Source organism: Lactuca serriola, chromosome 2 (assembly GCF_051521515.1).
Source record: "Lactuca serriola cultivar US96UC23 chromosome 2, Lser_US96UC23_V15, whole genome shotgun sequence".
Taxonomy (NCBI): domain Eukaryota; kingdom Viridiplantae; phylum Streptophyta; class Magnoliopsida; order Asterales; family Asteraceae; genus Lactuca; species Lactuca serriola.
The window spans coordinates 13190726-13214074 of NC_136409.1; the positions used below are offsets into that span (position 1 = coordinate 13190726).

The window sequence follows — 23349 nt, forward strand, 5'->3', positions numbered from 1 at the left end:
TGGCGACCCGTACTTTCCCAATGAAGGCAATGCCGGGGGGATCGATGAAGAGCCCGAAGATGATCATCCAATCCCTTTGGATGATCACCTCGCAGAAGGCTTTTCAGATGGATCTGACCCCGAGCCAGAAGTCAACAACCTACTGCTTGTAGGTCAAGCCCCGAACAACAACCCTCGACCAGCGTTTCCAGGTCCTACTCCCATGTGGGCAAACGACTTAAATCGCTGGAGTGATGAGCAGGGTCAGCCCTTACCATACTTCTGGGACCGAACCTTCTACAACATTAGCGATGGTGGCTCTGCTGACAGGGCGCTGCCGGTAATCATCCGCAGAGTGGCTCGTAATGTAGAGCAAGGTCGAGCAGCCATCGACCGGGTCATGGAGGTTGATGCCAACTCATGTGTCAATACAGTCCGCATCCACCGTCTTGAATAAGACATGGAACGGACCCGGAGAACCAACGAAACTCTGCAGCAACAGCTGGCTGCCTCCCGTGCTGAATTCTTAGAACTTCGAGCTCGTCAGAGAACTCAGGACCGACACCTTCAAGAGGTGTTTCGCCAAGTGTCCGACCTCAGGGCTCGCCCGAGGAATTCCCATCGCCATTAGATGATGTCTAGTACATCTCTGTCTTTTGATTTAGGGATAGCCTTGAACTTATGTGCTCTAAGTAGCGCTTGTTTGTAAAATATTCCTAACTTTCGATACTCTAATTAGGAATCTAGGACTGTCAGTCTTGTCCTTATGGTATGATGTAAGACCTACTGTTAGGTCGATTTTCCTTGAACTTATTACATCAGTAATACCCGTACTATTGAAATCTATCTAATCTGTGGGAAAAATTTGTACACTTGTGTATTCCTACTAATGTTTCTTATTGTGATTTCAAACACTCATTCAAACTGTTGGGCTATGGTTAGTTAGTCCATGGGTCACTCTCGCGTTGCTTACAAATTGATTCTTACCATCTTTCTTATCTTTATAAACTTATAGCTGAAGGATGCCTCCTCGCAAATCTCCCAGGAATAGGAATAATCCTGCACCTCCACCGCCTCCACCACCTGCGGTCATCGATACTGCAGCTCTGAATGCTGCCGTAGCTGCAGTAGTCGCAACTGCCATGGCTCAGTATCACTCATCAGATGCCAGCAGAGGTGGAACCCCTGTTGAATCTATTCCAGTCAAAATCCCGGTGCGCTCAAGGGAGTGCTCTTACAAGGATTTCACAAACTGCAAGCCGAAGCCTTTCTATGGCACCGGCGGAGTCATTGCTCTCTCGCAATGGTTCGAGAAGACTGAATCAGTCTTCGAAATCTGTTCGTGCCCTGCTGCATTTAAAGTGAAATATGCCGCATGCACCTTCGAAGATAAAGCCCTAACGTGGTGGAACGGCCACGTCAAAGCCCTAACTCTCGTTGTGGCTAACAGCATGGGCTGGGAAACGATGAAGGACCTCATGACTGAGGAATACTGCCCGAGGGGCGAAGTCCAGAAGTTAGAACATGAACTCTCGAATCTGACCATGAAGGGCACCAACGTGATCGCTTACACTGCCCGCTTTAGCGAACTGGTGGCCCTATGCCCCAATATGGTTCCCACTGAAGGGAAAAAGATTGAACGGTATGTATGGGCGCTAATGCCTCCGTACCAGGGGAATGTCTTAGCATCCAACCCCGCTACCTTCGACAGTGCCAAGCGACTGGCACAAAGACTCATTGACCATGGAGTCAAGACCCCTGCAGCCACAGCCACCCTAGCCACCCCAGAACCCTCCAAACCCGCTAGCACCAAGCGGAAGTTTTGGGATGAGAAGAAGAGGCAGCGAGCTGCGAAGAAACAACAAATCGTGGCAGTGCATGCCGCGGTAAACCCTACTGCTGTTACTGCTCCGGGGAAGCAGTATGCTGGAAGTTTGCCGAAGTGCAACAAATGCAACTTCCACCACAACGGCGCCTGCCGTGAAATGCAGTGTACTAACTGCCACAGAAAAGGACACACCGTCCGATTCTGCAAGTTCCCGACGCAACCGATCTCCCAAGTTCCTGGCTCTGGCGCGAGCCCAACTTGCTATGGATGTGGCGAAGCAGGCCTCTTTAAAAGGGACTGCCCCAAGGCGAGGAATACTGGAGGAGCAGGGAGGATACTAGCAATAGGCCACGGGGAAGCAGTCGCTAACCCGACAGTGGTGACTGGTAAGTTCCTCCTTGATAACTCCTATACATGCATTCTGTTCGATAGTGGAGCGGGGCGAAGCTTTGTAAACCACAACTTTGCTCGCATGCTTAAGCAACAACCACACGCACTTAATGAACAATTCACAGTAGAAATGGCCAATGGAAAAACTGAAAGTACTAATAGCATATACTTAGGTTGTTTTCTAACCTTAGATAACCATTCATTCCCAATCGACCTTATGCCGGTCTCAATAAAATGTTTCGACGTTATTATCGGCATGGATTGGTTAAGTCTTCATCGCGCCGACATCATGTGCTACGAGAAAGCAGTCCGGCTAAACCTCCCGTCTAACGAGACCCTTATAGTCTACGGCGACAAACCTGGTGCGAGTCTTCGCATTATATCTAGTATTCAAGCACAGAAATATCTGCACAAAGAATACCACGCATTCCTTGCTCACGTCGTCGACACGAACCTAGAAACGAAAGAACTAAAGAGCCTCCCAGTAGTGAGCGACTTCCCCGACATTTTCCCAAAAGAACTACCCGGGTTACCTCCGCAATGACAAGTCGAGTTCAGAATCGACTTAGTCCCAGGAGCTACCCCAGTAGCCAAGTCGCCCTACCGTTTAGCACCGGCCGAGATGCAAGAACTCTCTGGTCAACTTAACGAACTGCTCAGCAAGGGCTTTATAAGACCAAGTTTCTCACCTTAGGGAGAACCGGTCTTGTTCGTTATGAAGAAAGACGGATCATTCTAGATGTGTATTGACTACAGAGAACTCAACAAATTGACGATCAAAAATCGTTACCCTCTGCCACGCATAGATGATCTATTCGACCAACTGCAAGGGGTGAACTATTTTTCCAAGATTGATCTGAGATCTGGATATCACCAGTTATGAGTGCTAGAGGAGGATGTACCGAAGACAGCCTTCCGAACTCGTTACGGACACTACGAGTTCGTGGTGATGCCATTCGGATTGACCAATGCGCCCGCAGTCTTCATGGATCTGATGAATAGAGTATGCCGACCTTACTTAGATCAGTTCGTCATCGTTTTCATTGACGACATCCTGATCTACTCCCGAAGTAAGAAAGAGCATGGTGATCATCTGCGACAAGTTCTAGAGACATTACGAAAGGAGAAACTTTATGCGAAGTTCTTGAAATGTGAATTTTGGATCCGAAGAGTCGAATTCTTAGGACACGTGGTAAGCGAAGAGGGAATCCACGTGGACCCATCCAAAATAAAAGCCATTGAGACCTGGTCAACACCAAAGACGCCTACAGAAATTCGTCAATTTCTAGGTCTCGCTGGCTACTACCGTAGGTTCATTCAGAACTTCTCACGAATAGCGAAGCCTCTTACGACCCTGACCCAGAAAGGCGTGGCCTTTGACTGGGAAGAGAAGCAAGAAAGAGCGTTCCAAACGCTCAAACGAGCGTTGTGCACCGCACCAATACTATCCCTTCCAGAAGGAATAGAAGACTTCGTAGTCTATTTCGATGCATCCAATCAAGGACTCGGATGTGTTCTGATGCAGCGAGGTAAGGTCATCGCCTACGCCTCGATACAGTTGAAGACACATGAGGTTAACTACACGACCCACGATCTTGAACTAGGAGCAGTAGTGTTTGCTCTGAAGATATGGAGACATTACTTGTATGGAACGAAGAGTACTATCTTTACCGACCACAAGAGTTTACAACACATTTTCGATTAGAAGGAGCTCAACATGAGACAACGACGGTAGGTCGAGCTACTCAGTGACTACGAATGCGATATTCGTTATCATCCGGGTAAAGCCAACATAGTAGCAGACGCCCTAAGTCGGAAAGAATATTCTGGTCGCAAGGTCAAGTCATTATCAATAACCATCCATTCACACCTGACTAAGCAAATTCAGGCGGCTCAACTTGAGGCCATGAAACCTGAAAATGTGTCGAGTGAATCCCTTAGGGGAATGGACAAAAACTTCGAAGCCAAGGGTGACGGAGCTTTATATTTCATGAACCGGACATGGACACCAAAACACGGTGGTTTCCGAGACTTGGTCATGACCGAGGCGCACAACACTCGGTATTCCGTCCACCCAGGTTCAGATAAGATGTATCTGGATCTTAAAAAGCTATACTGGTGGCCTAATATGAAAGCAGATATTGCTACCTTCGTAAGTAAATGCCTTACTTGCACAAAGGTTAAGGTCGAGTACCAGAAGCCCTCTGGTTTACTGCAACAACCAGAGATTCCCGAATGGAAGTGGGAGCGGATCACTATGGATTTCATAACCAAGTTGCCCAAGACGACGGGTGGACTTGACACCATATGGGTCATCGTTGATAGATTGACCAAGTCTGCACACTTCTTGCCTATCAAAGAAACCGACAAGATGGAGAGACTTACAAAAACATACATTAGGAAAATTGTACGGTTGCATGGTGTACCTATTTCCATTATCTCCGATAGAGATAGTAGGTTCACCTCAAGATTTTGGCAATCACTACAACATTCCCTAGGAACAAGGTTGGACATGAGCACAACCTACCATCCACAGACCGACGGACAGAGTGAGAGGACCATCCAAACACTGGAAGATATGTTGCGAGCCTGTGTGATTGATTTTGGAAAGGCATGGGATACTCACTTACCCCTTGTCGAATTTTCCTATAATAATAGTTATCACACGAGCATCAAGGCTGCTCCATTCGAAGCTCTCTACGGCCGAAAGTGCAGATCCCCTCTGTGCTGGGCTGAGGTGGGTGATACCCAATTAGCAGGAGGGCAAGCTTCCGACAGTACTCTCACCAGTCCGGAAATCATTCGGGAAACGACAGAGAAAATCGTTCAGATCCGTGAACGATTGAAAGCCTCTAGAGACCGACAGAAGAGCTACGCCGATAAACGGAAAAAACCTTTGGAATTTCAGGTGGGAGACCGAGTCCTTCTCAAAGTCTCACCCTGGAAAGGCTTGATACGCTTCGGCAAGCGTGGGAAGCTTAATCCGAGGTACATAGGGCCTTTCGAGATTCTTGCCAGAGTCGGCCCCGTAGCTTACAAACTCGACCTACCCGACACACTCCGTAACGTACATTCTAAATTCCACGTATCTAACTTGAAAAAGTGTCTGTCTGACGAGACTCTCGTAATCCCACTCGACGAGATCGAGATCAACGAGAGCCTCAACTTCGTGGAAGAACCTGTAGAGATCATGGACCGTGAGGTCAAGCAGACGAAACAAAGCCGTATCCCTATCGTGAAGGTTCGCTGGAACGCCAAGCGAGGACCGGAATTCACTTGGGAACGCGAGGATTAGATGAAGTCGAAATACCCTCATCTTTTCGCTTAATTGTTTGTAACTTTTATTTGCTTAAATTCTAATTTCGGGACGAAATTCCCTCTAACAGGGGGATGATGTGACAACCCGAAATTTCCATTTGTACGAACCTCATCTATTCAATAGAAGCTAGTTCAGTTTCAGTGATTTTCATACTTTTCTGTACAAGTCTGTGTACATTAGGGTTTATGTTTTAGACGATATCAGGAGAATGGATACTCCTGGTTTTGTGAAACTTGGGCATTTCAAGTTTCATAATGTTACAGTCCAATATCAGGAATAAAAATATTTTCTGCCAAAATATTACAGGACTATAAATAGTTTTCTGAATTAAATTAATTCATTATTCACAATTCCAAATAGAGAAAAGCCATATTCTCTCTGACGGATCTTCGGGTTTTCATCCCATATTGTGAGTTTACTTTTCTATATGTGTTTCAATACTTGTTAGGTGCTTATTAACATAAAATACATGTTTAGATTACAAGATCTGGGAGTTTACCGCCCAAGAACGTTCTTGGGGAGTAAGCTCCAAAATGGAACTTTAATGCTTTCTAGACCCATCCCCATGTTAGGCAACTTATCAACGACATTGTGTATGATCTTTATAGGCTAGAAATCATCCAAGGAACACAAGTTATTGGAGTTTACGGCCAAGGAACTTCCTTGGGCCGTAAACCCCTTTTAAAGGGCAATTAGTGCCCTAAACTTCCCCAAATGCTTAAGGACTTAAACCTTCAAATGCTTGTGCTTATTTGAGACATCAAAACCCTTCAAAATCATAATTTTGTAGGAGTTTACAGCCAAGAACCCCTCTTGGGCCGTAAACCCCTTTTTCTAGGGTAAAAAGCATTCCAAACTCACCTAAGGCCTTAAGACAATTTACCTTGAACACATGAGACTTGAATGGAGAGTTAAGCACATAATAATCACTCCTTGAAAGGAGTTTACGGCCAAGGAACATATCTTGGGCCGTAAACTCCAAGTGAAGGCACAAAAGTGTGCCTCTTGTCCCCATTAGCCTTAGATAAATTCATGGAAGCCATCCTTGATGTTTAAGAGCCTCAAAACAATTAAAAGCCATCACCCCACAGGAGCTTACGGCCGTAAACTCTAGGGTGAATGGACTTTAGGCCGTAAACTCCACTATGGAGCATTCTAGGGCCTTAAACTACTTCATGTGTTATTCCAACAAAGCTAGGAGTGTTCTAGGACAAAGATAGCACCACAAAACACCCAAAACCACCATTTGAGGAGTTCACGGCTATAAACCCATGAGTTTACAGCCGTAAACTCCAAGGTGTGGGGTTTGTTGGATGGTGAACTCCTATGCAAGGCCATTTGATGTTTCAAACCCTTTTGCCTTGTCCCGTAGCAACTTAGATGCAACCATTTGAACCTTAAACACTCATAAGAGTGTTTACATGTTTTCTAAGTGTCTTAAGTTATTTATTTAAGTTATTATTTGTCTAATTAGTTATATATATTCTTATTATATGATAACTAGGCTCGTGCGTGTAAACCAGTCTCCGTTTGCCACCTAGCACGGTATCCGACACTGCAATTCAAACGACTCACCACAAGTGAGTTCATACCCCTTGAATCAACCTTCGAAATGATTTTAAATGTTTTAAAACACTTTATGGGGGGGAATACAAGTCAAATACTTATAGTTATTGTTTGAATCACATGTGATTGCATTTAATCACATGTGATTAATAACTAGGAAAACAACGATTTTTACCACTATTCAAACTGTTTATCAAACTGCTTTACTTTGAAATGTTTTACAAACTGTTTTACTATCCAAAGTTACTTATAGACTGTGATTCAAACAAATGCTTCTTATACTTAAATTGTTTTGTCAACTTATGCCTTCAAATTGTTTTATAGATTGACATCAAGTCGATCTCCTCTGGAAATTATATTTATGCTTCAAATGTTTTATGAAAACTTATTTATGCTTTTATATATCCAATTGCATGCCCATATATGTATAGATATATAAATAATGTTCAAAGGGCTTAGGAAGGCCATCCGCCCTATTTCCTTTTTCTCGATTTGGATGTGGTCTGGTGGGATTTCGGGTGACCATCCGAAGGTCGTTTTTATATTACTTATATATCAAATATACATGTATAGACATAAAAGTACATATACAGATATACTAGAAACAATACATATACATATATACTAGAAACAATACATATACATATATACTAGAAACAAGTACATATACAGATATACTAGAAACAATACATATACAGATATACTAGAAACAAGTACATATAGAGATATACTAGAAACAATACATATACAGATATACTAGAAACAAGTACATATACAGATATACTAGAAACAATACATATACAGATATACTATAAACAAGTACATATACATATATACTAGAAACAAGTACATATACAGATATACTAGAAACAAGTACATATACAGATATACTAGAAACAAGTACATATACAGTTATACTAGAACGAGAAACATTACATATACATAAATACGTCGATAATCGTGATCCACTGTGTCGGAGCATGCCTTAAATGTCATGGCCCGAGTTGTAGCCAGAATTCTCTTGGAGGGAGAGCGTGAGTTTGCGTATAGATCTATACTGGATTGACTATCCTACACCTTGCTGCTAGCTACAGTCGGACCTGCAGGTCTGCTGGTGCCAAACGTCATTTCTTTTATTACGACCAATCATTATGTCGTTGTTACCAGTCGATAGCATGGTGCAATTTATCACATTGTACCTTAATATAAATCCGGTTTAAGGTAGTAGTATTTAGTACCATAGTAGTCTTATTATACAAAGCTACAGTACTACAATGATTTACCCATTACATATTTTAGTGATAACCTCACTTAAGCATTAATGTACAAACTATATTTTTATCAAATGATAGTTATACTTGGGAAATTACACACTTTTACAACAGACAAGTTACAAAACAGTTTAGCCTTGGGAGAAGGTTACTTTAATAGAAAATATAGGTTTTTCTGAGAGATTCAAACTTTTACAAACACTTTCAAACATTTACTTACATTTTCACAAACTTATACATTGAGATAGGTTCAAACGTTTTTACAAGAAACATTGACACTAAAATACTTATGAACTCACCAGCTTAATGCTGATAAACTCTTTCAAAATAACTTGTATTCTCAGGTCATCATTAGACAGGTACCGAGGCCAGCTTTTGAGAAGATGGAGTGCATTCAAGACTCATCTCATATTATTTTGTGTTACATTATTTTTGGTGTCTATAACTGTACAGAACACACTTGTATTAAAAATATATATTTAATGCAATGGATGATGTTGTTTGCTTATTTACATTTACTGTGTTGTGATACTATACATGACGTCCTCCGCCCCAGAACGTTTCCGCCATTCTTGGTTTTGGGGTGTGACACTTCGTTGCATTGGAATCAGTGGCTCCCTGTAAAGACTGCAAAAGAGAATTAGCATCAACAAATAGTTTTTCGACTTTTTCGGTCGCAGCAGCACACGCCTTGGTAGAGGCGTCGATAGCAGCAGTAGGAGAGTTGATAGAAGCTTCATGAGCCTTGGTGAACGTATCAATTAGTCCCTTAATAGCAGCCTCTGAGATAGTGGACCAAGAGGAAGAGGAGGAGGAAGCAATGAGACTATCTATTTTCTCATGAAGTTCCTTGAGATGCTTCTTGGTGACTGGAACATCATCGTCATCATCACTTTGTACTTGATACGGACTGTAGTAGACCGAGTCAAACGTCATGTCCTCTCCTCCAAGAAAAGGTTCTTCATCTTCTGCTGAGTGATGGGGAGATGAAGGCGAGGGTGGAGGTTCGGTTGTGGTAGTGGGTTCGGGTGCGGATGTATGTTCGGTAGTGGGAGTGGGTTCGGGTGCTGAAGTAAGAGCCTCGGTATCAGATACGTTGGTTCAAACGTCAGCGGTGGTCATTGTGGTAGCTTCTGTGAAAATAGGAGGTGGTACAGGGATAGAGGTGGGTGGTGTTTGAGTAGTGGAGGTTATGGGGGAAATAGAAATAGAAATGGAGATTGGGGGAGGAGAGACAGGTTTAGAGGAAATAGGAACCTCAGGTGAAGGCGAACGTGGAGGAGTATTACCTCAAAGTGATTCTTCTGAGTCTGAACTCTCTTCCTTAGATTCACTAGAGGAGGAGGCAAGAATGAGTTTACGCCTGGGCTGAGTCTTCCTCTTCTTTGGTGGAGGGGATTGAGATGCCTTGGAAGGTTTGCGCTTCTTTGGAGAAGGACCATTCGCTCCTTTGACAATGTAACGTCCCGGGTTTTCTCGGTACGTTTGGTTATTTTAATTTAATTATCCTTGTAACCTTGGGTTAATTTATTTAACCAATGTCTGATTTCTTATGTTATTGGACTCTTTTGATCATCTTGTAAACTCCTTTTATTGAAGTCCATGGGCTATGGGCCTATTTGCAAAGTCCATCTAGTTAATAGTACTTAATGTGTAAATTGATTCATTTGGAAGACACACAAGGGGCTGTTTGGAGCTTAATTCTTGTTCATTTCCAGCCTTGATTCGTATTGGTATGAACCTCCTTATCCTTTCTTACAACTTGATTCATAACCTTGTTCTAGTTTTATGATTTCATCTTCACATCTTCTCCTTCTTATTTTATTTGTAATTGTATGTTATAAATCATCTCAAGATCCTATCTTCACCCCATATATGGTGGATGATGGATCTAGGGGATTACATGTGGCAAAAGATCATGGAAACCCTAAAAGGGAGAACGACGATTTTATGTGCTTATGTTTATTTTCATGTTGATTAGTATTACATCCTTGTGGCTAAATGAAATCCTAATGATCCCTAACCCTTTTTAGTACCACCATTATCATGGGGACTGAATTGGAATGATGAACACATCTTAAAATGTGTTTCAAAAGGAGAAGGATGGATAAGCCAAAAAGGAATCACGGGTGGCTACGATTCTGTTTTCCATCAGATCTGTAGTTATTTTGTAAAAATCATAACTGGAGCTCTAAAACTCCAACGGACACCAAACCAGTTCCAAACGTTCACAAATTGAGTTGGATAACTTTCTTAAGAAGGCCAACCTCACTGATAAGGGCTTTATCTATGTGAAAGAATGGGATCTTTGCTGTTAGGTCTTATCCGGGTCTGTTCTGATATGTCATTTTGTCTTCATCATTTCTAAGGCTTGGAAAAGGATCCAGAGTGATTCCAAGTTTCTATATGTTCCTTATATTATGAATTTAAGATCTGGAGAATATGGGGTGTTATTTCAAATTATAAATTGGTTAGAATGGATCCACACTCCAGGTCAGTGGGCAGTTACCAGCTTTTGCTAGTGCTGTGATTGTCCACAATGAGAATTTTATATCTGGAGTTTGAGAAACGATTTTCATTCAATTCCAACTCTGAGACTTTCACTTGTATGTCCTTTACTTCTCTTAATTTTCTTTTGGACTAATTCTACTCACAAGTTGGGTAGAATTGGCCAACATCACTTGACTATATTGTTGGAGATAGAAGTGATACACCTTTTTGTAAAATTCATATTTAATTCATCTTTTGGAGTTAGAATGAGTTCTTTATTGTTGTGGAATGCAGATCAATCATAGTTTCCTATAAAATTTAGTTAAAGCTATGTTTCTGTTTTAGATTTTGGAGTAAATCCGTTTTGAACAGCAGGTCTGTTTCAGAGACCTTGCTGTGATTACTCTTTTCTCAACTCATAGCTTCATTACTTCTCCTTTCTAACCTTTAGTCCTTCTTCGGTGAGGTCTTGAAGTTTGCTCAATCTTGGTAGCATTATTTAATTGTTAGCCATCCTTAATACTCACTCAAGGTGAGTTCTCTCACACTGTTGTATTGATGATTGTGTTTGCTAGTTAGCTCGTGTGTGATTATTTGAATTTATTATAAAAGCATGCTATATAAGTATTGTTTTAATTCGTACATGTGCACTGTATGTAACTTATTATGGATATGGGGACACCACCAAAGGATACGGATTTACCGGTGCGGTGGGTAGGTAAGATCACCAACGTAATACTCTTCGTGAGGTGCGGTGATTAGGGCCAAATGATACGGGATCTTCTCGGTGCGGTTCAAACCTACAAGTCCTTCTCGTAATATAGACATTGATTCGTTCTTTGCCTTTATCATTATAATTGGAAAATGGATTAGGGCTAGTAAATATGAATGTTAGTACAATGTCTGTGTTTGAATTCACTAAGCTTCGTGCTTACGTTTTTCCCTTATAACTTTTCAGGTGTTAAGATTAAAGAGGCTAAGGCTTGACGTGGAGCATCGGGACATCGCTAGTAGTTATTTTGTTGGGACCTTATTATTATTATTACTTCCACACTTATTTTATATGATTATTAAGTTGGTGGATTATGTTATGACTATTTCAGTTGTTTTAATTTAGTTTAAGATGGGTTTTAATAGTTTAAGTCGGCCAGCCAAGTAAGCCTTATTTCTTATGTTAAATGATTATGTTAAATTGTTGACTATGAATTGGATTCTACTAGTCTTAAAATGCTAGATTACACATTTATTTAATGTTAACACGTGAGAGAGATGTAAAATTAACGGCTAGAGCGAGTTGGAAATTTTGAAACTAGACGCGATTGCGAAATTGGAACTTGTGTGGAAGATAGTAGAAGGGCCCCTACTATTTGAAACATCGGTGCCGGTTTCGGGTCGGGGCAAGGTTGAGAAATTTTCGGCAAGCTGAGTGTTTCGTCTTCCTAGAAATATCTAGGCTGAATTATTTCTAAATATTTTCCTCTTCCTACGGATACAGATGGCTCCGCCTGCTTGCCTTAATCAGCTCCAAATGGAGCAAGTTAGGAATATTGTCGCTGAGGAATTCAATAACGCTTTCAATGAACTAATCCCGGGTGTGACCAATGACATAATCAACCAGGTCAAAGCCCTTCTGGATGAACGCCTCGCAGCTATTCCCGGGGGAGCATTATCGGCTCCGCCCGTTTGGGATTCGACATACTACTTCGAGAAGTTCAGCAAGTGTAGCCCTCCTCTTTGGAATGGTGAATCCGACCCAGTTGCTGCTAAGCATTCGGTGTCAGATGTTGAGGGCGCCTTCATGACTGTTGGGTGTCCGGACCAGTGCAAAGTTGTGATCGCCATGAATCAGCTGCGAAAAAGGGGAAAGACATGGTGGAACACCATCACCGCTCTATTAAACGAGGAAGAAGTGAGGGCCATGTCTTGGGCCCAATTTGTGGAGAGGTTCGAGGCACAATATGTGCCCAAGGTGGAGCAACAGCGGATGCAGCAAGAGTTCATGGCCGTACAGCAAACTACCGAGTCTGTTAGCGACCTGAATGCCAAGTTCTTGGAGATGCTATCTTTTTGTCCCTCATTTGCTGGGAACGAGGCATGGTTGGTCAGCCAATACACTACCATTCTACGTACCGAGATTCGGGAATTCGTTAGCATGCAGGAGTCCCGACTTTATCCGCAATCATGGATGCAACGAGGAGGAGGGAAATCGAGTTGCAGACCCAGACCAAGAGGAAGGCCAATGATACCTACTCCAAGACATCCGGAGATGCCCAGAAAAAGCAAAATCAGGGTGGTAAGTCAAGGTATGAGTACAGGCCGTCTTCAGGTCAGGGCGAGAAAAATTCGTTGATATGCTACAACTGTAAAAAGCCAGGGCATCATTGGAAGAATTGTAGGGCTCCCCCTGCGAGTGCAGTTCCTCAGATTACTTCTGCTGCTCCCGTTTGCTATCACTGCAACGAGACGGGACACAAGAAGCCCAAATGCCCGAAGTTGAAGGCTGGTAAAGGAAGCGGGGGTACAAATCCTGCAATTGCATCGTCTTCTAAGGGACCCACTATGGTGACACGAGGTCATGCTCACCAGATGACTGTAGATGAGCCGGTGATTACCGCGACAGTGGCAGGTAAATTTCTTTTTTTTTTCTTTTCTCTTCTGCCATTATTTAATAAATGGTAGTTAGAATTGTTTACATGATTGTATGTGGTAAATCAAGCACTTATTTGCTAGATTCCGAGCCTGCTGTTGTTATGTTTGATAGCGGTGCTACCCATTCTTTTGTATCTCGCACGTTTATTAATCGTCTGGGGTGTAGTATCGAAAAATTGGCTCGCCTAATGGTTGTCGAAGTTGCCGACAACCGCACTATTTATGTCATCGATGTCTATCGGGGTTGCACTCTCGAGTTTTCTGGAGTTGAATTCCCTATTGATCTTATCCCTATTGCGATGCGAGAGCTCTGCGTTATCGTAGGCATGGATTGGCTTGATGCATTTGATGCGGAAATCCACTGTCGTAAGAAGCAAGTTCGTGTTCGAAACCCTAGAGGTGGAGAACTTATTATTCAGGAGGACATTCCCCGCCTGGCTATGGCTTCTTGCTCTTCTGCTATAGCACTAGACGACGTTCCTATCGTTTTCGACTTCAGCGATGTCTTTCCGTAGGAACTCCCTGGCTTGCCACCTGTTCGGCAAGTGGAGTTTCGCATTGATTTGGTGCCTGGTGCGACTCCGGTAGCGAAATCTCCTTACCGATTGGCACCACCTGAAATGAAAGAGCTCCAAGATCAACTTCAAGAACTAAGTGATAAAGGGTTTATACGGCCAAGATGCTCGCCTTGGGGTGCTCATATTCTCTTTGTGAAGAAGAAAGATGGATCCCAGCGAATGTGTATTGATTATAGGGAGCTAAACAAGCGCACGATAAAGAATAGGTACCCGTTGCCACGTATTGACGATCTTTTCGATCAGCTTCAGGGAGCATCTTGGTTTTCCAAGATTGATTTACGTTCCGGTTACCATCAGATGTGTGTTCGTGAAGGAGACATTGAGAAAACAGCATTCCGTACTCGATATGGGCACTTTGAATTCATGGTGATGCCTTTTGGGCTCACCAATGCACCCGCAGCGTTTATGGATCTCATGAACCGGGTGTGTAGCCTGATGCTTGACCGTTCAATCATAGTGTTTATAGATGATATCTTAGTCTATTCTAAGAGCAAAGAGGAGCATCAGCAACACCTTCGGGAGATTCTGGAAACTCTGGCAAGAGAAAGGCTTTATGCTAAATTTTCAAAATGTGAATTTTGGTTGGAAGAGGTTCAGTTCTTGGGGCATGTGGTAAACAAACACGGTATCAAGGTCGATCAAGCCAAGGTTGATACGGTTAAACAATGGAAGATTCCGAAAACACCTTCTGAAATTCGCAGTTTCTTGGGTTTAGCCGGTTATTACCGGAGGTTCATTGAAAATTTCTCTAAAATCGCCTTACCACTCACCCGATTGACCAAGAAATCAATGAATTCGTTTGGGGCCCGGAGCAGCAACTGGCGTTTGATGAGTTAAGGAAACGATTGTGTGAAGCTCTGATTTTGGCCTTACCTGATGGGGTTAGGGATATGGTGGTTTACTGTGATGCATCGCTTCAAGGTCTTGGTGCCGTGTTAATGCAACGAGATAGGGTGATAGCCTATGCCTCCCGACAGCTGAAACCCCACGAATGAAACTACCCCACTCATGATTTGGAGCTTGGGGCTGTTGTTTTCGCTCTTAAGATTTGGAGACACTATCTCTATGGAGTGAAGTTTATCATATACACTGACCATAAGAGTCTAAAATATTTGTTCGAGCAGCGGGATTTGAATATGAGTCAGATCCGATGGTTGGATGTGGTAAAAGATTATGATTGTGAAATTCACTACCACCCCGGTAAAGCTAATGTGGTAGCTGATGCTCTCAGTCGTAAACAATCTGCCGAACCGATTCGAGCTAAGTGTCTCCGAATCATGATGGTGTCGTCTTTGTTAGATCTAATCCGGGACGCCCAAAAGACGACAATACTGGAGGAAAACATCAGGCATGAGAAGATTGGGAAAGATTTGCCTAAGATGGAACGAGACGGGCGGGGTTTGTTGACTCGCTACGGTAGGGTTTGGGTTCCATATACCGGGGGAAATCGGAAAACCCTAATGGATGAGTCTCATAAGTCAAAATTTTCTATCCATCCTGGTGCTACTAAAATGTATCGGGACCTTCATAAGGCTTATTGGTGGCATGGAATGAAGAATGATGTGGCTCGATTTGTGGAAGAATGTATGACCTGTCGGAAGGTCAAGGCGGAACACCAGAAACCGCATGGGAAGTTGCAACCATTGGAGATTCCTGAATGGAAATGGGAGCATCTAACCATGGACTTCATTAGAAAACTTCCTAGAACTGCCCGAGGATCAGATACGATATGGGTGATTGTTGATCGTTTGACTAAGAGTGCTCACTTTCTGGCTATAAAGGAGAGCTCATCGGCGGAGAAATTAGCCGAGATCTTTGTTCGGGAGATTGTCTCATTACATGGGGTGCCCGTTTCTATCGTCTCCGATCGAGACACCCGATTTATCTCTTGGTTCTGGAGGAAGTTTCAAAAGGAATTGGGCACACGATTACATTTTAGTACCGCCTTCCATCCGCAGACAGACAGGCAGAGTGAGCGGACGATTCAGACCTTGGAGGACATGCTTAGGGCGTGTGCGATTGATTTTGGGGGTAGTTGGGATGACCATCTACATCTAGCTGAGTTTTCTTATAACAACAACTATCACTCGAGCATTAAAATGCCTCCGTATGAAGCCTTGTACGGGAGGAAGTGCAGGACGCCCGTTTGTTGGGGCGAGGTTGGGCAGAGGGTACTTGGGAGTACCGATATCGTGCTACAGACTACGGAGAAAATCCATGTGATTCGGGATCATTTGGTCATAGCGAGCAGTCGTCAGAAAAGTTATGCCGACAAAAGACGCTCTAATCTTGAGTTCCAGGTGGGAGATTATGTGTTGCTTCAAGTCTCCCCCTGGAAAGGGGTGATTCGATTTCGGAAGCGGGGAAAGCACGGACCCCGATTCATTGGACTCTACAAGGTCATAGCTCGTGTAGGGAAGGTGTCTTACCAGTTAGAGCTTCCTGACGAGCTTAGTCTAATTCATAATACGTTCCACGTGTCTCAGTTACGAAAATGCGTTGTTGATGAGACCGCTGTGATACCACTGGAGGACATACAAATTGACGAAAGCTTAGTCTAATTCATAATACGTTCCACGTGTCTCAGTTACGAACGAAAGACGAAAGCTCTCCGCAACAAGACTATAAACCTGGTTAAGGTGCAGTGGCAACATAGGAAGGGTTTAGAATGGACTTGGGAACCGGAATGCAAGATGCGGGCTCATTATCCAGATCTGTTTCTAGGTGCTGTCTTCGAGGACAAAGTCCGTTCTTAGTGGGGGAGAGTTGTAACGCCCCGGGTTTTCTCGGTATGTTTGGTTATTTTAATTTAATTATCCTTGTAACCTTGGGTTAATTTATTTAACCAATGTCTGATTTCTTATGTTATTGGACTCTTTTGATCATCTTGTAAACTCCTTTTATTGAAGTCCATGGGCTATGGGCCTATTTGCAAAGTCCATCTAGTTAATAGTACTTAATGTGTAAATTGATTCATTTGGAACACACACAAGGAAAACACTCTAAACCCTCCCGCTCTCTCAAAAATCGTCCCTCTCTCTCTCTTTGGGATCAAGAGCAGCCAAGGGGCTGTTTGGAGCTTAATTCTTGTTCATTTCCAGCCTTGATTCGTATTGGTATGAACCTCCTTATCCTTTCTTACAACTAGATTCATAACCTTGTTCTAGTTTTATGATTTCATCTTCACCTCTTCTCCTTCTTATTTTATTTGTAATTGTATGTTATAAATCATCTCAAGATCCTATCTTCACCCCATATATGGTGGATGATGGATCTAGGGGATTACATATGGCAAAAGATCATGGAAACCCTAAAAGGGAGAACGACGATTTTATGTGCTTATGTTTATTTTCATGTTGATTAGTATTACATCCTTGTGGCTAAATGAAATCCTAATGATCCCTAACCCTTTTTAGTACCACCATTATCATGGGGACTGAATTGGAATGATGAACACATCTTAAAATGTGTTTCAAAAGGAGAAGGATGGATAAGCCAAAAAGGAATCACGGGTGGCTACGATTCTGTTTTCCATCAGATCTGTAGTCATTTTGTAAAAATCATATCTGGAGCTCTAGAACTCCAACGGACCCCAAACCAGTTCCAAACGTTCACAAATTGAGTTGGATAACTTTCTTAAGAAGGCCAACCTCACTGATAAGGGTTTTATCTATGTGAAAGAATGGCATCTTTGCTGTTAGGTCTGATCCGGGTCTGTTCTGATATGTCATTTTGTCTTCATCATTTCTAAGGCTTGGTAAAGTATCCAGAGTGATTCCAAGTTTTTATACGTTCCTTATATTATGAATTTAAGATCTGGAGAATATGGGGTGTTATTTCAAATTATAAATTGGTTAGAATGGATCCACACTCCAGGTCAGTGGGCAGTCACCAGCTTTTGCTAGTGCTGTGATTGTCCACAATGTGAATTTTATATCTGGAGTTTGAGAGATGATTTTCATTCAATTCCAACTCTGAGACTTTCACTTGTGTGTCCTTTACTTCTATTAATTTTCTTTTGGACGAATTCTACTCACATGTTGGGTAGAATTGGCCAACATCACTTGACTGTATTGTTGGAGACAGAAGTGATACACCATTTTGTAAAATTCATATTTAATTCATCTTTTGGAGTTAGAATGAGTTCTTTATAGTTGTGGAATCCAGAGCAATCATAGTTTCCTATAAAATTTAGTTAAAGCTATGTTTCTGTTTTAGATTTTGGAGTAAATCCGTTTTGAACAGCAGGTCTGTTTCAGAGACCTTGTTGTGATTACTCTTTTCTCAACTCATAGCTTCATTACTTCTCCTTTCTAACCTTTAGTCCTTCTTCGGTGAGGTCTTGAAGTTTGCTCAAGCTTGGTAGCATTATTTTATTGTTAGCCATCCTTAATACTCACTCAAGGTGAGTTCTCTCACACCGTTGTATTGATGATTGTGTTTGCTAGTTAGCTCGTGTGTGATTATTTGAATTTATTATAAAAGCATGCTATATAAGTATTGTTTTAATTCGTACATGTGCACTGTATGTAACTAATTATGGATATGGGGACACCACCAAAGGATACGGATTTACCGGTGCGGTGGGTAGGTAAGATCACCAACGTAATACTCTTCGTGAGGTGCGGTGATTAGGGCCAAATGATACGGGATCTTCTCGGTGCGGTTCAAACCTACAAGTCCTTCTCGTAATATAGACATTGATTCGTTCTTTGCCTTTATCATTATAATTGGAAAATGGATTAGGGCTAGTAAATATGAATGTTAGTACAATGTCTGTGTTTTAATTCACTAAGCTTCGTGCTTACGTTTTTCCCTTATAAGTTTTCAGGTGTTAAGATTAAAGAGGCTAAGGCTTGACGTGGAGCATCGGGACATCGCTACAAGTTATTTTGTTGGGACCTTATTATTATTATTACTTCCGCACTTATTTTATATGATTATTAAGTTGGTGGATTATGTTATGACTATTTCAGTTGTTTTAATTTAATTTAAGACGGGTTTTAAAAGTTTAAAATTTTTGCAAAAAAAAAAAACAAAAATGGGTGTCACAGACAATTTTCTTGTCTTTTCCCTTGTCTTGTTTCTTTCCCCTGGGAGCAGGCCTGTCAGCGTCATGGAATGATTGAATCATTTCAGGAGTGAGCTCTCTGGGACCTGAGTGACGAAACTCCTTGTAAGTTATGATGATGCGACTGTCTTTTGGAACACCCACAAACATTGACTCAGGGATTGAGCCAACGAACTGAAATTTGGAGGAATCAGACACTATGATCTTCGTAGTGTGGAAAGTTCCTATCAAGGAAGTGGAGAATCAGCAACAACCGGGACATGATACTTGTCCATCGCCCACTTTGTGACCAGCGTCCAGAATCTGGCTGTAACAGCCCAAAATCTCAAGTATTGTTAAGTTGCATTTTGGGGGTGTTTTAAAGGGGAGACTCGACGAGTTGGAGCCAGACTCCCCGAGTAGGGTCGCAGGTTTGGTCGCGGGTTCACGACTGGACTCGACGAGTCCAGATATGGACTCGGCGAGTCGACGCTGTTCAGCGGAAACCCTAGCCGTTCAGTATTGGGTCGTATATAAGGGTTATTATGCCGTCATTTCACGACTTTGGATCGATTGGGAAGAACCCTAGGCGACTGGGGCGGCTAGAGCAAGGATTGAAGATCATTGGTGATTTGAGGAAGTTATTGTCCAAGAAGGAGAAGGTTTTGGCTAATGGGACAGCAAGGGAATCACGTTTTGAGGCTTGGGGACACTGAGAGTGCATGATTCAGGTAACCTTTCGGATTATTTTCTGTTATGGGAATGTGTGCATGGATTTAGGGTTTGTGAAACCCATTTGGAGATTAGATGGATTGTTGTGTTGTTATTCAACGTTTATAACCCTGTATTAGTACCCCTTAGAGGTCCAGAAGGTCCTATGTTTGTATATTCGGGAAAATATGTATCTCAGGAAGCAGTTTGATCGACTGCATGGCGTGGACTCGCCGAGTCGGATGATCAGACTCGGCGAGTAGCTTGAAGATTCACTGGGACTCGCCGAGTTGTTCTTCAAACTCGGCGAGTGGAGTCAGGGTGGCCCCGCGATTCTTCCAGGAGTGACTCGTCGAGTCAAAGAGGATACTCGACGAGTAGAAAGGGATCATGCAGGTATTGGTGAGGACGACTAGACTCGCCGAGTCGCCAGGGTACTCGCCGAGTCCAGTCGAGATGGCCGTTGACCAGAGTTGACCTGTGTGTAACGTTATAGGGTCAGTTAACGTGGAAGATAGAAGTATTAAAAAGAGATATATGATGAGACAGGGAGCTTGTAGCTCGGAGGATCAAGTGCAAGAGATTTCAGGAGTTGCTATCTTCCAGTGTCCGCGAGGTGAGTCTTCTCACTATACTGTACCCGGAAGGGTTTGACTTTGTGACCGGAAGGTCGGATATGATATGTGATATGTATGCTATATGTGGTAAGTTATTTGTTATGTGTGCTATGTATGTTATGGGCCGGAAGGCGATTATATTATGGGCCGGAAGGCGATATGATGTGTGATGGACCGGAAGGTCGGCGTGGGTAAGGCCGGAAGGTTTACCCAGCAGGGACGGAAGTCCCCTGAGACACATGGACCGAAAGGTCGGGCCTGGAAAGGCGTATGTGCGTAAGGTATATTGGGGAACTCACTAAGCTTCGTGCTTACGTTGTTTATGTTATGTTGTTTCAGGTTCTTACAGTAACGCGGGATGGCAACGGTTCGATTGTACACACCGAAGAAAGAGTTGTGTTTTGGAGGATCCTGGTCTTCTATTATAACGAAAATGAAACTATGTTTTGTAATTCGAATGTGAATAAGATTTTAAACAAGTGTTTTAATATTAAATTGATTATTTAAATGAAAATTTTGTTTTTGGAAATCACGGTGTTACAATTGGTATCAGAGCCTTGGTTTGAGGGATTCGGACGCGCCTACAGGTGAGTCTGGACTCAAACTGAGGAATTAAGAAAAGGTTTTCAAATAAATAGTTTTCTAAAAGTGAATAAGAGTTCAAAGAGAAAGCAAGAAAGAGCAGTGTGTACAATCAGCCAGAGCCAAACGGTGATTTCCCAAAATACCCTTACTTTTGTATTATGAAGTATCTATTATGCACTTTATGAGATATTATTGCATGCTAGAGACAGGCTAGGTATTTCATATCTTAGGACTAGAGTGGCCTGATTTGTGATGCCTTAGCCTAGGGTTTGTTGTTATATGTGCGTTATGCTTTTCTGTGTATGTGATGAGTGAGAGTATCTAGTTAGAACGCGCAAGGGGTAAAGCTACGGGGTACAGAGGTACTTCCGAGGATGGACCGAGAAGGTGGAGCTACCACAGATGGGGAGTCCTATGTATGCTTCAATGCTCGAATGCTGCTTGCTTTGTGCTTTGTGGAGTTATCGATGATGGGAGTCAGCTACTAAGTGAGTATGACGATACTCAGGAGGTAGAGGGCTGGCATCATTAGGAACTCTTCAGCAGCTGATAGCAAAGAAGTGGGAGGACAGCGGAAGGGACTAGGGAGTAAACCTAGCCAGATGAGTGCGCTGGTAGAGTAGAGGATTTCGCTGGAAAGCGAGCACGCGCGATGAGATGGGTGAAAGAGCAGGTTTATCAGCTACTTAGGAAGTCTGGAATGGTCCGTGTGGAAAGTATGGGTAGATGTGGCAGGTAGTATGGGCCCGTACTACTGAAAGCAGAGGACCCATACTTGATACAGGGGGCATTCTGAAGGTCCTAAGGAGCAGATTGAGGGGTGATGTTATGGTTCGGATACCATACATCGGAGCGGATACAGAGTGATGTTATGGTCCGAGCACCATACATCGGAACGGATTGAGATAGATGTTGTGGTCCGAGTGCTATACATTGGAGCAGATTGAGGAGTGGTGCTATGGTTCAGGTACCATACACTGAAGCATGTTGAGGAGGAATGTCATGGGATGAGTACCATGGTTCGTAGTGGATGATGCTTGTGGCTATCTTGTTATCCGGTTATGACCGATGAGGTAGAGATTGGACGCTATGGGTTTCAGGCCTGTAGACCATGATTGAGTACGGAGAGGCGTTCCTCGAGGGGAAAGACAAGTGCCTATCAGAGTATTTTGGTAAGAGTCAAAGACAGGGGAGAATTTCAGTTGAGTCGAGCAATCAGACGACAGAGGAGAGGTCACCTTTTTGGGTGGGTAGTGTCATTTATGCTCGTGTGCAAGACGCGAGAGGTCTGGTGTTTCAGTTCTGGATTTGGGAGTACACCCTGCAGGTAGTTATCGATAATGACTTCCCTCAGAGCATCAGGTAGCGGGTGTACCGCGAGACAGAGATTTACCGTGAACAGACAGTCAGTTGGGGCTGAGGTAGTCGAGAACCACACCACACCTAATTGAGAATAACAGGTTGGGTTATAGTGGTAGCAGTGAAGAGTTCAGACGAGTTTTGCAGTGCGGAGAGTTGTCGTCTATGTTGAGAGTAAGTCCCTGTCCTTGGGACAAATCCGGCGTTGGATACGGGTTGATGAGCTGAGATGGGAGGAACGATGATGCTGCGGTGCAGTCTACGAGCCAGATATGTTCTCGAGCAGTGCAGGTGCTTAGTATTAGATCAGTATGGGATTTGGAACGATTAGAGGCAACCGTGATGAGAAGTTCTTGGAGAGTTAGCTAGAGGTTCAGAGTATAGGGGATTGATTGACTCCATAATGGGAGGGACTATCGGGTGTTGCACAGCACTTTTCTGGAGCAGGTACGACTTCGCTGGTGAAAGATAGTCGTGGGTTGATTGTATACTAATTGGTGTTGGTTCGAACCCTAGTGGGGGAGAACCGGGTGCAGTATGTAAGAAAGCAAGAATTGTCAGGAGTAGTAATAAGTGGAGTATAGAGATGCAGTAGGAAAGCATGAGACCATAGGTGTCGATGATCGAGTAAAAAGGGGTTACATCGGAGCTTGCGGGTCCGGTGGTGCATGCCGCAAGTGCGGAAAGGAGGGGCACTGTGCGCGGGATTGTTGGCAGTCAGTACCAATTCGGGATTTGAGGAGGATAGGATGGAGCGGAGCCCCAGAGGGCTCAGGGTCGTGTTTATCTGCGTGCGACAGAGGGAGACGGAACAGTGCCGGAAGCAGCTGCGGGTATGATGCTTTCATGATGTCTTAATTGTCTTGCATTGATTTGGGTATTGTTTGTGCTGGTATCTTGTATGGATTTCGATGAGGTATTCGTTGTTTCGCGGGTCTGGCATGGTTATGGATTGGT

The 23349-nt window shown here is 43.2% G+C and overlaps 1 protein-coding gene across 1 annotated transcript; it reads left to right on the forward strand.

The window, feature by feature from the left end:
• Window positions 1–12338: 12338 nt before the first annotated feature.
• LOC145089032 (uncharacterized) lies at window positions 12339–14007 on the forward strand. The gene is made up of 3 exons (XM_079027531.1): window positions 12339–13146; window positions 13218–13469; window positions 13523–14007. Exons 1-3 carry the CDS (start codon window positions 12339–12341, stop codon window positions 14005–14007), a joined length of 1545 nt encoding a protein of 514 aa, XP_078883657.1.
• The last annotated feature ends 9342 nt before the right edge of the window (window positions 14008–23349 follow it).

Excerpts from the sequence above, each read along its gene's own strand:
- LOC145089032 (XM_079027531.1), top strand. The coding sequence starts at position 12,339 with ATGGCTCCGCCTGCTTGCCTTAATCAGCTCCAAATGGAGCAAGTTAGG. Across the intron at positions 13,147-13,217 it reads AATCAGGGTGGTAAGTCAAG|GGCATCATTGGAAGAATTGT; the intron begins GTATGAGTACAG and ends GTAAAAAGCCAG. Across the intron at positions 13,470-13,522 it reads GATTACCGCGACAGTGGCAG|TTAGAATTGTTTACATGATT; the intron begins GTAAATTTCTTT and ends AATAAATGGTAG.